The following is a 16588-nucleotide window of genomic DNA, read 5'->3' as shown; positions in this document are numbered from 1 at the left end:
AATTCTTTTCATGAACAAATCAAGATCCACCTAGAATTTAATTTTTCTGACTCAACTGTTCCTAATCATTTGTCAGAGCAACTAGGGTATCCTACCTAAACCAAGATTCTCTATGTGAACATTTTCCAATTCTAGTCAATGGGAAGGAATGAACACTTTTAGGACACAGTCTGTCTGACCTCTTTAGATGCCCAATTTATGAATCCATTTACCATTTTATCTTTTTTCCTGTTTTCCTGTAAACAAGACAGTTTTCTAAAAATTTTTACTTGTGTTCATTTTCCAAGTAATTGTAGCAAATAATTCTAGTTCTGTGGGTTACTTATGTTGTATTATCAGTTGTATTATTATTATTTTATTATATTAGCTCTTGCAAATATTTTTGAAGTTTTCTTTTTTAGACTGGCCATGTGTGTCACAGAGCCCCATTCTTCTGTTCTTTGTTTGGATTAATATGATGTTTAGTAAAACTTGTACTATACTTGTAATGGTGAAATGTAAAATGCTTTCTGCAAACTAGTTGTGTAATAGCAGCATAAAACTTCTATTTTGGAAGACTCCTTTTGTGTCAATAATCATGTTTTCTAAAGTATGTATGGACGTAACGTGAGGTGTATGAGTCTTGTGAATGAAGTTCCTTTTTTTTTAGATCTGTACTTGCTGGCATAGTGATGCCACTGATGGCTGAAACAGCTTGTGCAAGCCCATTTACCACAGGGCCCCAGTTAACATGGTATTACACAAAGTTCCTACCCTTACAATTTTAGTATAGGTGATGGAGGTAGGGAAAAGGGGTGTCTTACATGACCAGCATGGTAATACTTTGTTTCTAACGTGATTTTATAGTATTTTTGCTTTTTTGACTGTGTAACTCCTTAATATGTTTATTTATAGCTGTTATATGTTATCATGCATTATGTTCCAAACTAGACAATATTCAGGAGGAGGATGAGAAAGCAGTTGTTTGCTTTGCCCCAGCAACTGCACTCCAGGTCAGATAGACTCTCTGAGGGAAAAGGGGGGGATTCTTCCTTCCCTGGCAGCAACAAAACAAACTTTTTCTGTTTGAGAGGGTGGATCGTGGAGAGGGGCAGCCACTGAGGTGAGGGGGCAACCCTACTCAAAAGACCAAGAAGCAAATGTGCGACCAGACTAGAGGTGATAGAAGAGAGATCTGTTTACAAACCCGTTTCCATCCTTTGCATCGCCTGAGTGCACTGGCTTTTCCTTATGTCAGAAAGTTTTTTGTTGTGATTTATGTTGTGAGAAAAAAACAGCTGTATGCTTCCAAAGCATTTGGGAGTCCTGGGGGTACTTACGTTGGGGGTAGATCTCAGGTAGACCCATGTTCTCAAACCATTCACTGGTCTGAGATGGGTAAAACCCATCTTACTTGTGGCAAATCAGCAAGCATCTTTATTATAACTTTTAACATTCTTGCAAGCTCTACTCTTTTCCGAGACATCACACACAAACTGAAGAAAAATGAGGCCTAAAAGCTTAAAGTTAAGTTGGGTCAAAGTCCTGAAATAACAAGTTATTATTATAGAGGTTCCTGCAGTTCTTCAAATGAATGAAATAAATTGTAACATGGACATCAATACCACTGGAAAAACATGCACTTTGCAGTAAAATTGTTGATATGCTATTATAATACTTATGGTTTGTTTAATAATGCTATGAATGTATTTCTATGCAATTAGCTTGTCTGTTGTATAATTAATGTATTGCTGTGGTAATTGCTTCCTAGCTTGAGTCCTTTTTTCCTGACATCTGATCATAAGGTCTTCGTGCAGATGTTCCTCACCAATGCTTCCTTCCTTTGATTCCTGGCTTTTTCTCCAAGGCTATACTTATAAAATCTTAATCTTCAGATGACAGCTGTAGAAAAGGGACTAGAGACCAGAGTGCAAAGGAACTTTGTGAACTTAGGCAGACATATTTTCAGGTCTTCAGTATCCATGCCCTGTTACCCTCATGTAACATGGCTGTGGAACTGAACAAAACCAGGCTTCGTTCTTGAGAAGATGACTAAGTTAAATTTTCTCCTTTCAGTAAGCAAAAGATATAATTTCCAAAGCTGACTTCATACCTCAGTTGTATGAAGTCAGACAGACAACTCTAGAAGTGAATTTTACTTAGGAAAATATGGTGCTCTTTATTAAAAATGAACCACTTGAATGTTGTACCTGTTTACAGCTAAGATTAGGCTTTTTGTTGATATGGATTGTTTCTGCGTCTGTCTTTATTTGGCTGGATGATCTTTAGATTTCAACCTTCTCAGAAATAAAATATGCACCATTTCTGATGGACTAATGAAGCTCTTTCCATAAACTGCAGTCACTGAGTACTGTCTTAAATGTTTACAGGCACATGTCAGTGTGGCAGGTGTAAATGTGCAGACTCAGAAGGAAATGGACTGGTCTATGGTAAATTTTGTGAATGTGATGACAGAGAATGCATAGATGATGAGACAGAAGAGATTTGTACAGGTATGTATTTTAGTGAGTACAAGAAGAACGGTGAAGATTAATACAGGCTGTTATAAAATAATTTAATTGTGTGGACCTACAAAATGTCTTTACTGAATGTACGACAAAATAAAAGTAACTATATTTGCAAAAATTTAGATTGCAAATTGTAAGTGGGAATTTCAGATGCAAAAATGAGCTAAGCAGGAGGTCAAAGAAAGAAAAAAATCCTGTGACATCCTCCTCTTTTTGAAAGAACTGCAAAGAGGATTATACAAGGTAATTCACTAAGGTAATTCATAGCTTAGTGTGTCTGTCTTCAGTAGAATATTAGAAATGTGAATGCTTTGTGGCACAGATGAGAGCAAGATGGAGGACATAGGAAAAAAACAGAAGAAAAAAGAAAAATAGACTTAAGAATTTTGTCAAGGAAGTAAAAATTAAAAAGAACAGGAATAAATGTAGGATGAGAACTGAGAAGCAATTCGGGAGACAAAAAGGGGAAGAAATGAATGAAGAAAAATTTCATCTGTGATAGGAAAGGCAAGAGTGAACAAGGCAAGAGAGATGGGAGTGAACTCTGCTGATAGACAGAAAAGCAACCAATCATTTCATTATAACATAGGAACCTGGCAATTAAATATTGTGCAATACATGCCGTTTATGGCATTATAAGTGCTGTTGCCTATATTACTAGGGAGGCTTGTCCTTGCACTGGAAGGTGCTACAAATATTTTTCAAGCTATACACATGCATACTGTGTGTGTATGCATAGAGGAAGGTTCAGAACTGTTCTTAGACTACTCATACTCTGATAATAGCGCTTGCTCTGCGTCTGTGCATAAAGAGAGAGAGTACTTGTGTAAAATAGCTTTATCTGTCTTTATCCTTACACAGAGTGCAAAATAAATGTTATTTATTTAAGTGCCTTTGAAGGCAAAAAGAACTTTTTTTTTTGAACAGGATTAAGTAGGTCTTTTAAATGAGGGTAAACAGAATGGTCCTCTGAAGTCCAAATCCAGGACTAGAGTACCATATTACTAGTAATTGCCTAAAATAAAATGAGTGGAGGGCAATAATTTTTGTGTGCCAGTGATTCAATTTATATTTATTGGCTTGTAATCTTTACATATGGTACCAAATATGACAAAAATTTACCATTTATTTAGTTCCAGTAAATTCTCCTTCTGCTGTTTGTGTCAGGTTTTTTTCCCCACCTGTGTTGCTGCTGGTTTGTATTGCTAGGTTTTTCTTAGCTTTTATTTCCCCTTTCCAATGGTGCCATATTCCAAAACAGACCAGGTGCATCTCTGTAAAAAACTAGTTTTATGTGTATGCAGAAATCAAAGTACGCTGATATAAAAGGACAAAAAAATGTTGGTAGATTCAAGTCTGTAAGGTCTGTGATTCATCAGTATAAAAGCCCTGATACCTTATGTAAGGTTTGGAGCCTTCTAAAGTAAATATAAGTATAAACTAACAGTGCACTTGACTTGGTTAGGTTGTTGTAAGCTGAAAAGTTTATGCACGTAGGTTATGAGTGTTAGACTTTGCTTTACTTTCTAACAAACCTCTACAGTACATAACCATATGTTGAACCAGGCTTTATGCAGAAAAAATGGACAGCATGTGAACTGAAGGTCAAAGGTACATAATTTCATCACAGAAAAAGCAGACCCCACATGCCTATCTGGTTATTGCTTTTCTCTTCCATCCTGATGTCTCCTTTAATACCCTCTATATGGTCTTTCCTTCCACAGGATTTCCACCACAGGAATCATTTAGGTTTATTTATGAAGTAATAAAGAAACAGCATTCCAACCCAGTTCTGCTTAGCTAGCAATGGCCCCTGGATACTCTCCACAGACAGGGTGAACCTAATCAGTGCCTGTGATTCTTTCACAGTTTGTGTAGCACCTATTTAGTTGCTACATACCCTTTATTACCCTTGAAGGTATAGACAGGTCTTGAAGATTTTAGTTGTCTTCAAAGAAAGCCAACTCAGGAGGATCAAACTAATGAAAAAACAAAAGCTTCTGTTTACAAACATGTTTCTAAAGCCTGCAGCCGTGAGCTGGGATTTTATCCTGGGAAAGCACACAATGCCATGCTGAGATATGGATCACATGCATTTTAATCTTTGCACAAATGGACTGCATTTTTTAAGCACATCAGTTCTTAGGTAGGGCAGAGTTACAAAGATACATCAAGCTTTTCCAGCCTCAGTTGGATTTTGATCAGTCAGTTGACTGTATCACTTTTTATTTAAGGTTACATAAACTTTGGAATCAAGTTGCAGCTTATTTTTAATAAAGTATCACGGTGTCTAGCAAATGAAATTCTGATCCTGGTCTTTTTTATCTAAGGCTTTTTTGCTCTAATGGTGTGATTTTGTCTTCATTCAAGAGCAAGAGGCAGTGGCAAATTGTATCATTTAATTCATACTTATTTGAGGACTACACAAGTGTGAGTGAAGAATGAAGTAGTGATGTTTTAATCTGCAAAAATTGCCAGTAGATCAAATTAATTTACTCTTGCACCATTTTCCCCTTTATTTCTTGTCCACTGTTCAAGAACAACCTTTTGGTAATAAGCATTATTTTAGACTGTCTTTGTTGTTTAGTTATCTATGTAAGATGATATTTTTATCTTCTGTTATTTTTTGACATGTAACCAAACAATTGTAATGAAAATTTCATGTGTAATTGTAAAAACAGGAAAAAATTGCATTCCACAGGTCTAAATTTGCACTCTTGATAGTTAAGGAACTAAGTTGACCAGACTGTGATAGAGACAACCAGGTCTACTAAGCTTAACATACCTAGAGGGAAAAAAGGACAAGATCCTGACTTGATCCTTCTAGTAAAGAATTAACTTACTTATGGCTTTAAGAGTAGTAGGAGTTGCAGCTACTTAATTTAAATGCTTCGTGTCATTGAAGCACGTGGCAGAAGTACCTTAGTGGATCAAAATGTTCAGGAGCTGGTTTCATCAAGCCTCAGATGACCCAACTGTCTTTTTAAGAGATGTGTGGTTTCTTAAATGAACATCTAAAAGGTTCATTTAACTAATTCTTACCTTTCATGAACTGGTTTATCCATGTACATACATGTACAATGTAGACAGTTTGTAGTAAATCAAGGTCCCTCTGCTGGAATTATCTGAGGAGTCAAGAACACACAATGCTTTTTTAGACATGCCAAGTGTGGTGGGCAAGTGTGTCCTATCTTAACATTTAAAGCTGTGCTTAAATTTTAACTGTTATTATTATTTAACTTACTGTCTTCCAAATTTTCCTATAAAGTTTCAAAGATTAAGCTTACAAATATAAAAATATTGATATTATTAGTGTTTATTGATTATATTTAATCTGTGATTAAATGAAAACATGTTCTGAAGTAGATTTGGGGAAAAGTATAATTCGGATATCCTTTGTCTTGTTTTATGTAAGCATATGCGGTCTGTAAATTGTTTCTATTCTGAGTCTAGTGTTAAAAGTTTTTAAAAGAAAAGATCAAAACAGTTAAATTGTTAATGCCTTTTAAAAACTTGCCTCTTTCTCACTGTATAAAATTTGTTTTGGGTTAAGGCCATGGAAAGTGTTACTGTGGAAACTGTTACTGTGAGGCTGGTTGGCATGGAGATAAATGTGAATTCCAGTGTGACATCACCCCCTGGGAGATCAAGAAAAGATGCACATCTCCAGATGGCAAAATCTGCAGCAACAGAGGTGTGTCGTTCGCACGTTCCTTCTACGCATATTTATATAGCTTGCTTTTATTTTACAATATGCGTTTTCTGCAGTAGGACATAGATTGTGTTTGCTGATAGTTTCTAGTTTGTTCTCACTTATCTCAGATCTGGGTATACGTTTCCAGGTGAGAGGGTAGATACCTGTGTTTAAGTATAAACTTACACAAATCCACACTCATTTTTGGATTAAGAAGACCCAAGTTGTTCTCATCCTTCATTTTTGTAGTAAGACTGAGCAGGATAATTTGTTAGTACATCTGCTTTGGTGAGAGACCTATCCTGCAAAATAAAATATTAGCAGGTTTTTGACTTTGAATGGATTGGTGCTGTAAGGCCAACAGGACTGTATGTCAGTTCACTCTTAAAGATGACCAAGGATCCACGATTGAATAGGGAAAATGAAAACACAAAGCTTTCAGTTTCCACTGCAACCTGAAAAACAACTAAGAAGTGTTCAGTAACAGTGCTGTGGAATGCATACAGAGCTGGAAAGGTAGACTTCACACAATATTTCTAACTACGTGGGGTGTCATTTGCACAAAGTTCTGAAATTTGAATTTTACCTTCTACTTCTGTCTAATTTTGCCGTTTTGGAAAAATATAGCACAAAATAAGGTTGCTTTTCACTAGCTGCTGTGTTTGGCTTCATTGAACAAAGAGTAAAAAAAAAAAAGTTATTTTTTGGCAATGGTCCAGAATAATTACAGTAGAACATAAGCACAAATCTCATAGATACCTCTCTTAAAAACATCTCTATTGACAAAACCTGCTATAGTGTGAGCACCTAATTATCCTAAGAGCATTTAGAAAACTGTCTTCTCTAAATTATGAGGAAATTGAAAGATTGGCTCAAATACAGAGATCATGCAGGCTCATCTAGTCTTGGGACTTTAGCAGTAAAAAATTTTTGTAATTCTGGAAATAATAAATATCAAAGTGGCCTCAGATCAGATGCTTTGTTTGCACTGAGAAAGTAATTTCTTGCCAAAGAATTTCTTGTCAAAGCAATTTTTTGTTCAAATTTGAAATTTTAATGTGCAAGTACTTCTTTAAATTTACATTGTAATTGGGGGAAATGAGGATAAACAGTATAGTCGATATTCTGAATAGCTACAAACTCCTATACAAAGGTACATTCATGGGATACTTCTATATTTTTAGCCTTTCATGTATTTGCAATTTTATTCACATAAAAGTTTTGTAGGCTTTTGACTATATAAAGTTGCTTTCCAACACAGTATTTCTACTTTCTTTAGTCCTGTTTATCCAGTTTTCTGTGTTTATACAGCTTGTGATATAGGTGCAGTTCGTCTTGTCAGTCTTGAGCCTTCTAAAAATTAAATATTGAAGCTAACCTTCCTGTCCAGCCTCCTTCAGTGCTAAGATGGATAAATTGTCTGTATATTTCCACCAACTGTCTAGTCAACCAGCTGAGACCAGATGTGAACCTTTAGATTATTTTAAACTTTGGTGAGATGGTGTTTTGCATTTCGATATACAGGACAGCTGATCCAAATTCACTTTGAAGTTGTTTCTGAAAGGATTAATCACTCTCCAGAGGCATTTCCTCATTTTCTGTTTTCTTTTTTGGTTTGTTTGTTATTGTTGTTTTTTTTCTTCTCCTTCAGTAGTGTCACTGAATTGTGAAAGTACCAAAGATCAGGTGCAAATTTCTTGAGGTGGCTCAAGAAAAATTGTATTGGTGGCTCTAGCACTAAAGAGGGCAGCAGCTCTTCCTGCTTCATGCATGCACGATTGTGTAACCTTCTCTTTTTAGAGAATGTGCCCATATCTATATGTACTCTTTAGCCACCCTGTGCTGTTGTCCTCAAATGCATTACATTGTTCAGAAAACCTGAATAAGAAGACAAAGGCTTTGGTGGAGTAGCAGAAGGTGAAGCTACTCTCCAGGAAATGAACTGCATGCATCTGTTAGGTTAAGCTGCTTCTTTGTGCCTGTTGGCATCTCAGAAAAAGTAGTGAGCGTCTGGCCCTGGAGCATATTTGGATTTCTGAATAAGGAAACTGTCGTTTTTTGTTCTGACTTTTCCTAAGTAAGTAGGATGCGTGTTCTCTGCATATCAGGAGGGTTGTACCAAATTAATATGTCTGTCATATTTCACATTTCCCTTATTGTAAACAACAGGGTGTGGCTCTGAATATTGACTTGGGAAAAGTGGAGAAGTATCATTTTCATGGACACCTGTGCTGCTGTTCTTCCTAAGTAAAGAATGATCCCCTAGACATTTTCAGCTGGATTAGAATTTGGATTCCCTTCTAGTTTAAATGTTTGTCCTTTAACAATCATTAATTATCCACTGTGCCCAAGCCCAAGTCATTTAAACGACATTGATTTTTATTGTCATTAGTGTCAGGGCAAATTACTGTTGATGTCAAAGATTTACAACTGTTCTGTGCACTACATTCTTCTGGTGATTCCTAACATGGCTCAAAAGCAAAAAGAAACTTGAACAGGAATCCAACTTGTTTGTATAAAGTATTACTACTAAATAATCATAGAAGGTTTTAAATCATAGAAGATGAGCATACGCTCATGATGAATACTTGCAGCTTTGAAACTGCACTCCTGTGAGAGCAGAAAATTCACAAATGTAAATTCCTGTAATCAAACTTGTATTACTCCAAATTGCTCAATTAATCTTCTATCTCTCTCTCTTCCCCCCGCCTTTCCTAGGCACATGTGTATGTGGGGAATGCACGTGCCATGATGTGGACCCAACTGGTGACTGGGGAGATATTCATGGAGACACTTGTGAGTGTGATGAAAGAAACTGCAAAGCAGTGTATGATAGATATTCTGATGACTTCTGTTCAGGTAAGGAATATATATAAAAGGAACTTATGTGTAGTTTTATAACAAAAGCATCCAATTGGTCTAATCTTACTCTTCCTTAGGGCTCCAATTCTCATTTTCCTAGCTTAAAATATACCAAGCTTTAGCTGATTTTTTTTTTTTTAGAGTGGACTTTTTAAATTAAAAGACATAATTCTGTAAAAAAAATAAAAACATTTCCAGTTCTAAAGCTTTCTTAAAACATCTTTTTTTCTATGCCTTTTAACAAATTCTGTAAATATGAAATACTTTCATGTGCCCATTTCCCTTCTAATACTCTTGTCTTCAGTGTAACCTAACATATACTGGAGAATGGTTGAAACTTTAAAATATATATATTGTTGTGGTTTAACCCCAGCCGGCAACTAAGCACCACACAGCCGCTCACTCCCCCCTGCTAGGATGGGGGAGAGAAACAGAAGGGTAAAAGTGAGAAAATTCATGGGTTGAGATAAAGACAGTTTAATAGGTAAAGCTGTGTGTGCAAACAAAGCAAACCAAGGAATTCATTCACTACTTCCCATCAGCAGGCAGGTGTTCAGCCATCTCCAGGAAAGCAGGGCTCCATCACATGTAACTGTTACTTGGGAAGACAAATGCCATCACACCCAATATCCCCCCCTTCCTCCTTCTTCCTCCAGCTTTATATGCTGAGCATGATGTCATATGGTATGGAATAGCCCTCTGGTCAGTTGGGGTCAGCTGTCCCATCTGTGTCCCCTGCCAGCTTCTTGTGCACCCACAGCCTACTCACTGGTGGGGCGGTGTGAGAAGCAGAAAAGGCCTTGACTCTGTGTCAGCACTGCTCAGCAATAACAAAAACATCCCTGTGTTATCAACACTGTTTTCAGCACAAATCCAATACATAGCCCCATACTAGCTACTATGAAGAAAATTAACTCTATCCCAGCCAAAACCAGCACATATATATATCCTTCCTTGGGGAAATTTAAATTTGAAAATTTTTTAGATCAACTTTTGTTGTTTCATGTTATATGGCAGGGAGAGGACAAGTGAGAGGAAGAAATTTGAGGAAAAGTGAATTGAGTTAATGAAAAACAGTACTCTGAGAATACCAATTGACCTCAGAACAAGTAGAGCATCAACATGTGGAAAATATGAATGTGTGGACCAGCTACACATCCCTGACTGTGCGTCTGAGACACTTTCACCTTCCTTTTTTCTTCTACTTTTACTTCAGAGCATTATATTCAAATTAGTTAACATCCATCCAGCCATCCAAGGTTTGCAGTGTATTTAGATTGATGTTCCATGTATCAACTGACAAAAGCCAAGATTCTGAGTGAGACCTTGCATACAATTTTGTATAGTTATTGATAAAAAGATGCTAATACTGAGCAGGAGAGAAGGACTTTGATCAATACACAGCATGCAGTTTGTACGAACAGGAACTTTGCAAAAACAAATGAGGGTGTTTTCAAAGGGACTTGACCGATTACAGGTTGTCAGCTCTAATGTGTCCTGTAGAAACCTGATCTGGCCTAATTAATAGTAGGAAGAATGCAGTCACATCAAGGAAAATAATGATGTGGTATGTTCTCCTCCTATTACTAGAATGAGAGATCTCTCGTAGAAAGATCATAGGAATTGTCTGTAATAGGGAGAGAAGGCTGAAACAAACGTGGTACATAAAATTCTTAGCCGCCTCTTTGCCTGTTATAAAGGTGAAAGGTTTCTCAGCTGCTGTGTGTGTGTTTGGGTTTTTTTTAATAAATATTGATGAATCACTGGCTAATAAAGCGAGGAAATAAAAAGAAAGAAGCATTTCTAGAAACCTTCAGTGAATTCAGTTGCTTGTTACTGTTTCAGCCACCTACAAATAGGTTTATTTAATTAATAAGCTGGAAGGATGTAGAACTGCAGTCATGAGAGCAACAAGAGGATTCACTTTGGGATGTTGTCAATTTTTGAATGTATTATTGCGTTGCTGAGTATGTTTTTAGCACTCAGGGACTGATCAAAATGTCAGCATCAACTAAGGAATACAAAGCTAAAAAAACGACATGGTAAATGTGTTCTGTAGTTAAAGGTGAACACAAGAGTTTCAAACCTAATTAGATTCAAGCAAACGTGTGGCATCTACAGCTAATGCTGCATCACTGAAATAGGGCTTGAACTCCCTCTTTCCCGGACATTACTGCCATTGCTGCTGCTGCTGCCCAGGGTGGTAATGGTTGTAAGAAAGCGTTGTGTAAGAAAGTATGGGCAGTTACAAAGGAGTTGGGGGGAAGATACTGCCATCTGACATTGGATAAAAGACTGTTACAGTGTTCTTTGTTACATAAACATAACTGGAAATGAGCAAACCTTACGAGAGATACAAAAGGAGGTACTCACATGGCTTGCTTGATGTAACTAAAACTCAGGTTGAACTACAGCTTAGTTTATCTATCTAATCAGCAAAAATTTTAGTACTACTTCTTATTCTTATCCTTCATCTTTCCATTGTGTTTTAGAAAAGCCTAATTTAGCCTTAGCTGGCCATCCAAGTATGCATTCCTCAAATAGATTGTGCAAAACTCTCCATTTTCACATGGAGCAGAGTGAACAATGTCTTACAGTCCTGCTGTTTAGTCCTGTTTCAGAAATGGACAAGATGCATAAGTATTTATTTTGGTTTATTGTGGTAGACAGAATTTGCAATTAAATCAAAGATTTACTAGCAGAATTATAACTGGACAGATTTTTTATTTGTTTATGTGAAATAAATTTACTTAGTGCACAAAGTGTGCATGTGTTAGGTGTGTCTGCAAAATATCCTCATTTTTCTCACAATTATGTGTAAATTGATTTAAGATGAATCCAAGAGGGATTAGTCAGATTAGGGGAAATAATCCAGCTCTCTTAAAATGTACATCAAACAGAGCTGCTACAAAACTTTTGCTGTCTTGTTCTACCTACCTAATAGGTAGAGACAGGAAATCACGTTGTCCTGAGTAGCAGATTGAAATGATAGGAAATCATGTTTACGTGTAACGAGTTTTACTGTAACTGAATGAAAAGCTATGTTTATTTCATAAACTACAAATGACAGGAATTGACAGCCCTGCTGGGAGGATTTAACATCACACAACAGCAGCTCCCTCCAGAAGCTTCATATGGCTTGGGGTGGCTGTCAATTTGCAGTACCTCATATTGGCAACTGGATGCCTTCTCTTAACATCTGAAGTGCTGTTCAGTATGTTACTGAATGATTTTCTTTCAGAGGTGTTCACAACATTAAAGTGATTCTGTTCCTTTAAAGGGAGAACAGATTTCATGACTTGACATAGAAAGAAAAAAGGCTTCCATAAGAAAATTCCTACATTCACACATCTCGTTAGCTCCTTTACTGTGGCTCTAGCAAAGAAAATATTATATAAAAGAACATCATCCCTTCATAAGTATCTATCTGGATCAGAGAACATATGTCCAATTTGCAACCTATCAGCAGGTACACGTGAAAGCAAAGGACAGAATCATAGAATGGTTTGGGTTGGAAGAAACCTTAAAGATCATCTAGTTCCACCCCCACTGCCATGGGCAGGTCTACCTTCCACTAGATCAGGTTGCTCAAAGCCCCATCCAACCTGGCCTTGAACACTTCCAGGGATGCGGCATCCATAACTTCTCTGGGCAACCTCTTCCAGTGTCTCACCACCTTCACAGTAAAGAATTTCTTCCTAATATCTAATCTAAATCTACCCTTTAAACAAGAGGAAGCGTTTAATGCTTTTCAAGGGAAACAAATAATTAGTGTAAAGGAAAGTTATTCTTGTGAAATTAATAAGACTTGTATTCAGGGAACTACTCTGATAACTCATAGAATGCTTGCTTCCTCCCATTTTCTCTTGTGAATGGATAAATGCATATGTTTTAGAAATATAATACAAGCCAGTCTGAAAATGCAAGTATGGTTAGAAAGAGATATAAAATCTGTGTTGCTATGGTTTTCAAGAAGAACCTGGATAGACAAGTGGGCATCAGAGCAATGCTCTGATGGGTCCTGTGTCCAGTGAATGATGACTATGTGAAAACTGTGAGAGAAGATCTAACCTGCTGTCAGAGCTCATGAAAATAAATTTTGTGGCAAGGAATGTTTTTACTGATGCTCAAGCTTTCCTCATCCAGTGCAGGGAACATTTTGTATTGCCAGAATCCCACTGCTTTATGCAAAGAGCATTAGGCTCATGATGAAGGGAGCTGGGCAATGAGCTTGATTTTTCTTGGTCTGGATATGGTCTGCACTGGTTTGAGACTTGGAATTGGTGTGACATTGCTTGTCTCTAGTGGATCACATTGATTTCAAGTAAATAAAAGATGATATATTACTTAGAGAATATGCTGCAACTGTGGTAGAAACAGAACATAAAGGTAAATGAAATATTGCCTTATGACGGCCCCACTTTTCCAGACAGTGGTGAGATGTGTATTTGTAACCTCTATTCCACCCTTTTGCATGAGGAACATGTGCCAAATGGCAAAACATCCCTTAAGAAAAAAAATTAAAAGGAAATATGGCTCAAATGGAATGATAGACCAGTGCTGTTTTCAGAAAAAAAGTACATATAGTGAATTGATTGTATTTTTTGCCAGTCTGATTATTTAATGAAACCACAACTTTGATAAAGTTCATCTGATCATGAGGTTTTAATACCTTTCATCAATATGGGGGCTAATCTTTAATCATATTCATTGTAAAGGTCATGGACAGTGCAATTGTGGAAGGTGTGACTGTAAAGAAGGATGGACTGGGAAGAAGTGTGAGCATCCACGTTCTTGTCCATTATCAGTTGAGGAAAGTGCTAAGAAATGCCAAGGAAATTCTAATTTACCTTGCTCTGGAAGAGGTAAGCACATTTCTGGAAGAATTTTCATGCCCTTAAAATGTACTTCCATCAAAAGAATTTTACAGATGTCCTGCATTACTAGTACTGAAAAATGTGAACTTTCTTGGCTTACTGTGCATGAATCACACCTGCGTAACCTGTGAGTTATAAGAAGGGAGCAGAAGAGTACAAAGGTCACCTATTTTTCCTGTCATCTACTGCTTTGTATTTTATTTTACATATCTCAACATTTGTTTTGGAGGTTTTCAAGGATGCTTTGAAGATTGCTGCAGTTAAGTCTTTACTGAAGATACATTAAAAATATGAACCTATTCTATGCATTCTTTCACAAAACCAGCATGAGATTTTCAGCCTGTGTAAAATGTTGTGGCACCATTGTGATAAGAGCTGTTCAGATTTACACTGCCTAAGAACCTGCCCTACTGAGTGCAGGACTGACTTCTAAAATGCAGTTGTTCTTCACTGTGGTTTGCTAGTTAGCCACTGGCTTTTCATTTGAAAGCATTTCTTTGTGACACTGTAGCCTTTTAAAAAGTTTTGACTAAAAAAATATACATGCAATTGAAATACACATTGCAAGCAAAAGGAAACTTTTCTCAGAAGGAAGAGGACCTGCTAATTTTCATCTGTCACTGTGTGAAATGTGGTTTTCTGCAGAGGGAAGAGAGAAAAATAAATATGAGACAGACTTTTGCTAGAACTGGTAATTGAAGTTGTTATGAATTCTGCCCACTCAAGTATTTGCTGGGAAAGGTCTAAAGCTACTCTTGAATTATTGCATTTGACCTTAAATGTAATTTCATTTGCAATTTCTTCTTTGACTAATACTATCTAACATAGTCAAAAATTGTAGGCTGTCCACCCAAGTTAGCACTGTGATAATTGTGTTTTTCTCCCCCAGTAAATGTGGAACAGCTCATAACTTAGTAAATGCAGCATTAGCTGTACCTTAAAAGAACTATGTATTAACAGATTGTTCCTTGCTGTTTTCTTAATTAAGCTACAGTTTTCTAGTAAATTACATCTCTCTTTTCTTGCTAAAAATTCTCAAAGGAATTTTTGGCAACAAGTTAGGTGAAACATGGACATCTGTAGAAAATTAACTGCATTTTATTGTTCGTCATTGCAAGAATTATAACTAAAAGAAAGGAGTGTTGGCATTTTATTTATTTATTTATTTATTTTAAATACTGGCTCACTCTTCCTGTTCTCATTGGATGCTGAATGTCTCTTCTCTCATCTGCCTCACTAGATGTGTATGTTGAACACTTGGAGTCAGTTCTATGATTTAATTGCATTGCACACTATGACAGTCAAATGACAGAGAAAAGAATGACAGTCATAAAACCAAGTTTAATCTCAATAAAAATACAGTCTTAAGTTATGAAACATATTGTTCTATTTATATTTTAAAGTTTGAAAAGTTTTATTAAGTATAGTGAGAAGAGTGAGTTTAAAGATTTCAATATTAATGGCAATAATTCTATTTTCTTGACTTTCTGAAAAAAACACCTAAGTATTAATGCTGGCAGTGTTCTCCTGTTGAGATACTAGCAGTGAAATAAGTCCCTTTCAGGTGAATTCATTTGACTGAATGATCTGTTGGTCAAAATTTTCAAATAAAGTACAAGCAGTACCTATTGGAACAAAAGGCTTAATTGATAGCAGCTTTCACTGAATGTCCTTTGACTTCCCAACAAGAAGAGATCACCAAGGTTTGTAAGGCATGCCAATGGCATAGACGTGGATCTAGGACACAGCATGATAGACAGCTGCTGTAATGAAGGAACAAGAGTTTCTGCATTACATGCTTGAAAAAAATTCCCATGAAAACTGTCATTTCAAAATGGAATGTGGTATCTTGTTTTCATTCTATGAACAATTTTGTTTAGGAAATTGGGAGAGAAAAAGAGAAAAGATATTTTAGTCTAATCATCTATAATTTACTGGGTAGTGTATTTTTTTTAGCTTGCACTCCCTGGATTTCCCTTTCTTTCATCATATTTTGGATATAATACAAAAATGTGAGAAAGTTCCTGTACTGATGAAGTGATGTAAGTGTTTAGTTCCAATGAAAAATTGTCATTGGACTTGCACAGTTAAATTCATTTGAAAAACCTACTACTTGTCATTATAGCTTGTCACAGGCAAAAGTGTTACACATGCAAATGAAAAAAAAAAATTTCCAATCAAACACAATCTCTTTCAAGTCTTCTGGGGTGGAAAAGGCCATGGACTTGTAACACCATCCCCAATTTTTCTGAAGTCCGTAGGGAGGATTGTGTGACAAGGAAGGGAAAGTTCAAAAGGAAATGGAAGTATTACCTTTTCCACTTGAACGTTATTATTTTGGTAACCTCCTTGTAATATTTTTCTCCTGGCTATGGTACAAGGACAGTAAGTCCTTATGCAGGTCAGTAATCCACTGCCCTGCTGGAGAAGTTGAGTACTTAAAGTCCTTATTTAATGGGATCTTTTAGTAAGGCAGTTCATGTATGGAATAGGATGCAGAATGGAGAGCCCAGAGATGCAGGTGCATGACTTTATGACTTTACCATATATTATGTTTCCTTGAAGAATGCTTTCTATTCATCTGTACCTTTTGTATCTAGGTTAGTCAACAACAGTTGTGACAGCTAACCTACTCTTTTGCAATCACT

General features: G+C 36.5%; 1 protein-coding gene across 1 annotated transcript in view; it reads left to right on the top strand.

Annotated features, from left to right (window-relative positions):
• Positions 1–16588, top strand: part of ITGBL1 (integrin subunit beta like 1) — a 146263-nt gene that overhangs the window by 62496 nt on the left and 67179 nt on the right. Inside the window, exons 4-7 of the mRNA XM_009470236.2 lie at positions 2370–2492; positions 6061–6201; positions 8920–9060; positions 13782–13928. Coding sequence (XP_009468511.1) covers positions 2370–2492; positions 6061–6201; positions 8920–9060; positions 13782–13928 — 552 coding nt within the window. The remainder of the gene's footprint in view (positions 1–2369; positions 2493–6060; positions 6202–8919; positions 9061–13781; positions 13929–16588) is intronic.

Source organism: Nipponia nippon, unplaced genomic scaffold (genome assembly GCF_047370975.1).
Source record: "Nipponia nippon isolate SJK-2023a ecotype South Korea unplaced genomic scaffold, ASM4737097v1 scaffold_2, whole genome shotgun sequence".
Lineage (NCBI taxonomy): Eukaryota > Metazoa > Chordata > Aves > Pelecaniformes > Threskiornithidae > Nipponia > Nipponia nippon.
Note: the sequence above shows the minus strand (reverse complement) of the source record. Positions and strands in the feature narration are given on the sequence as shown.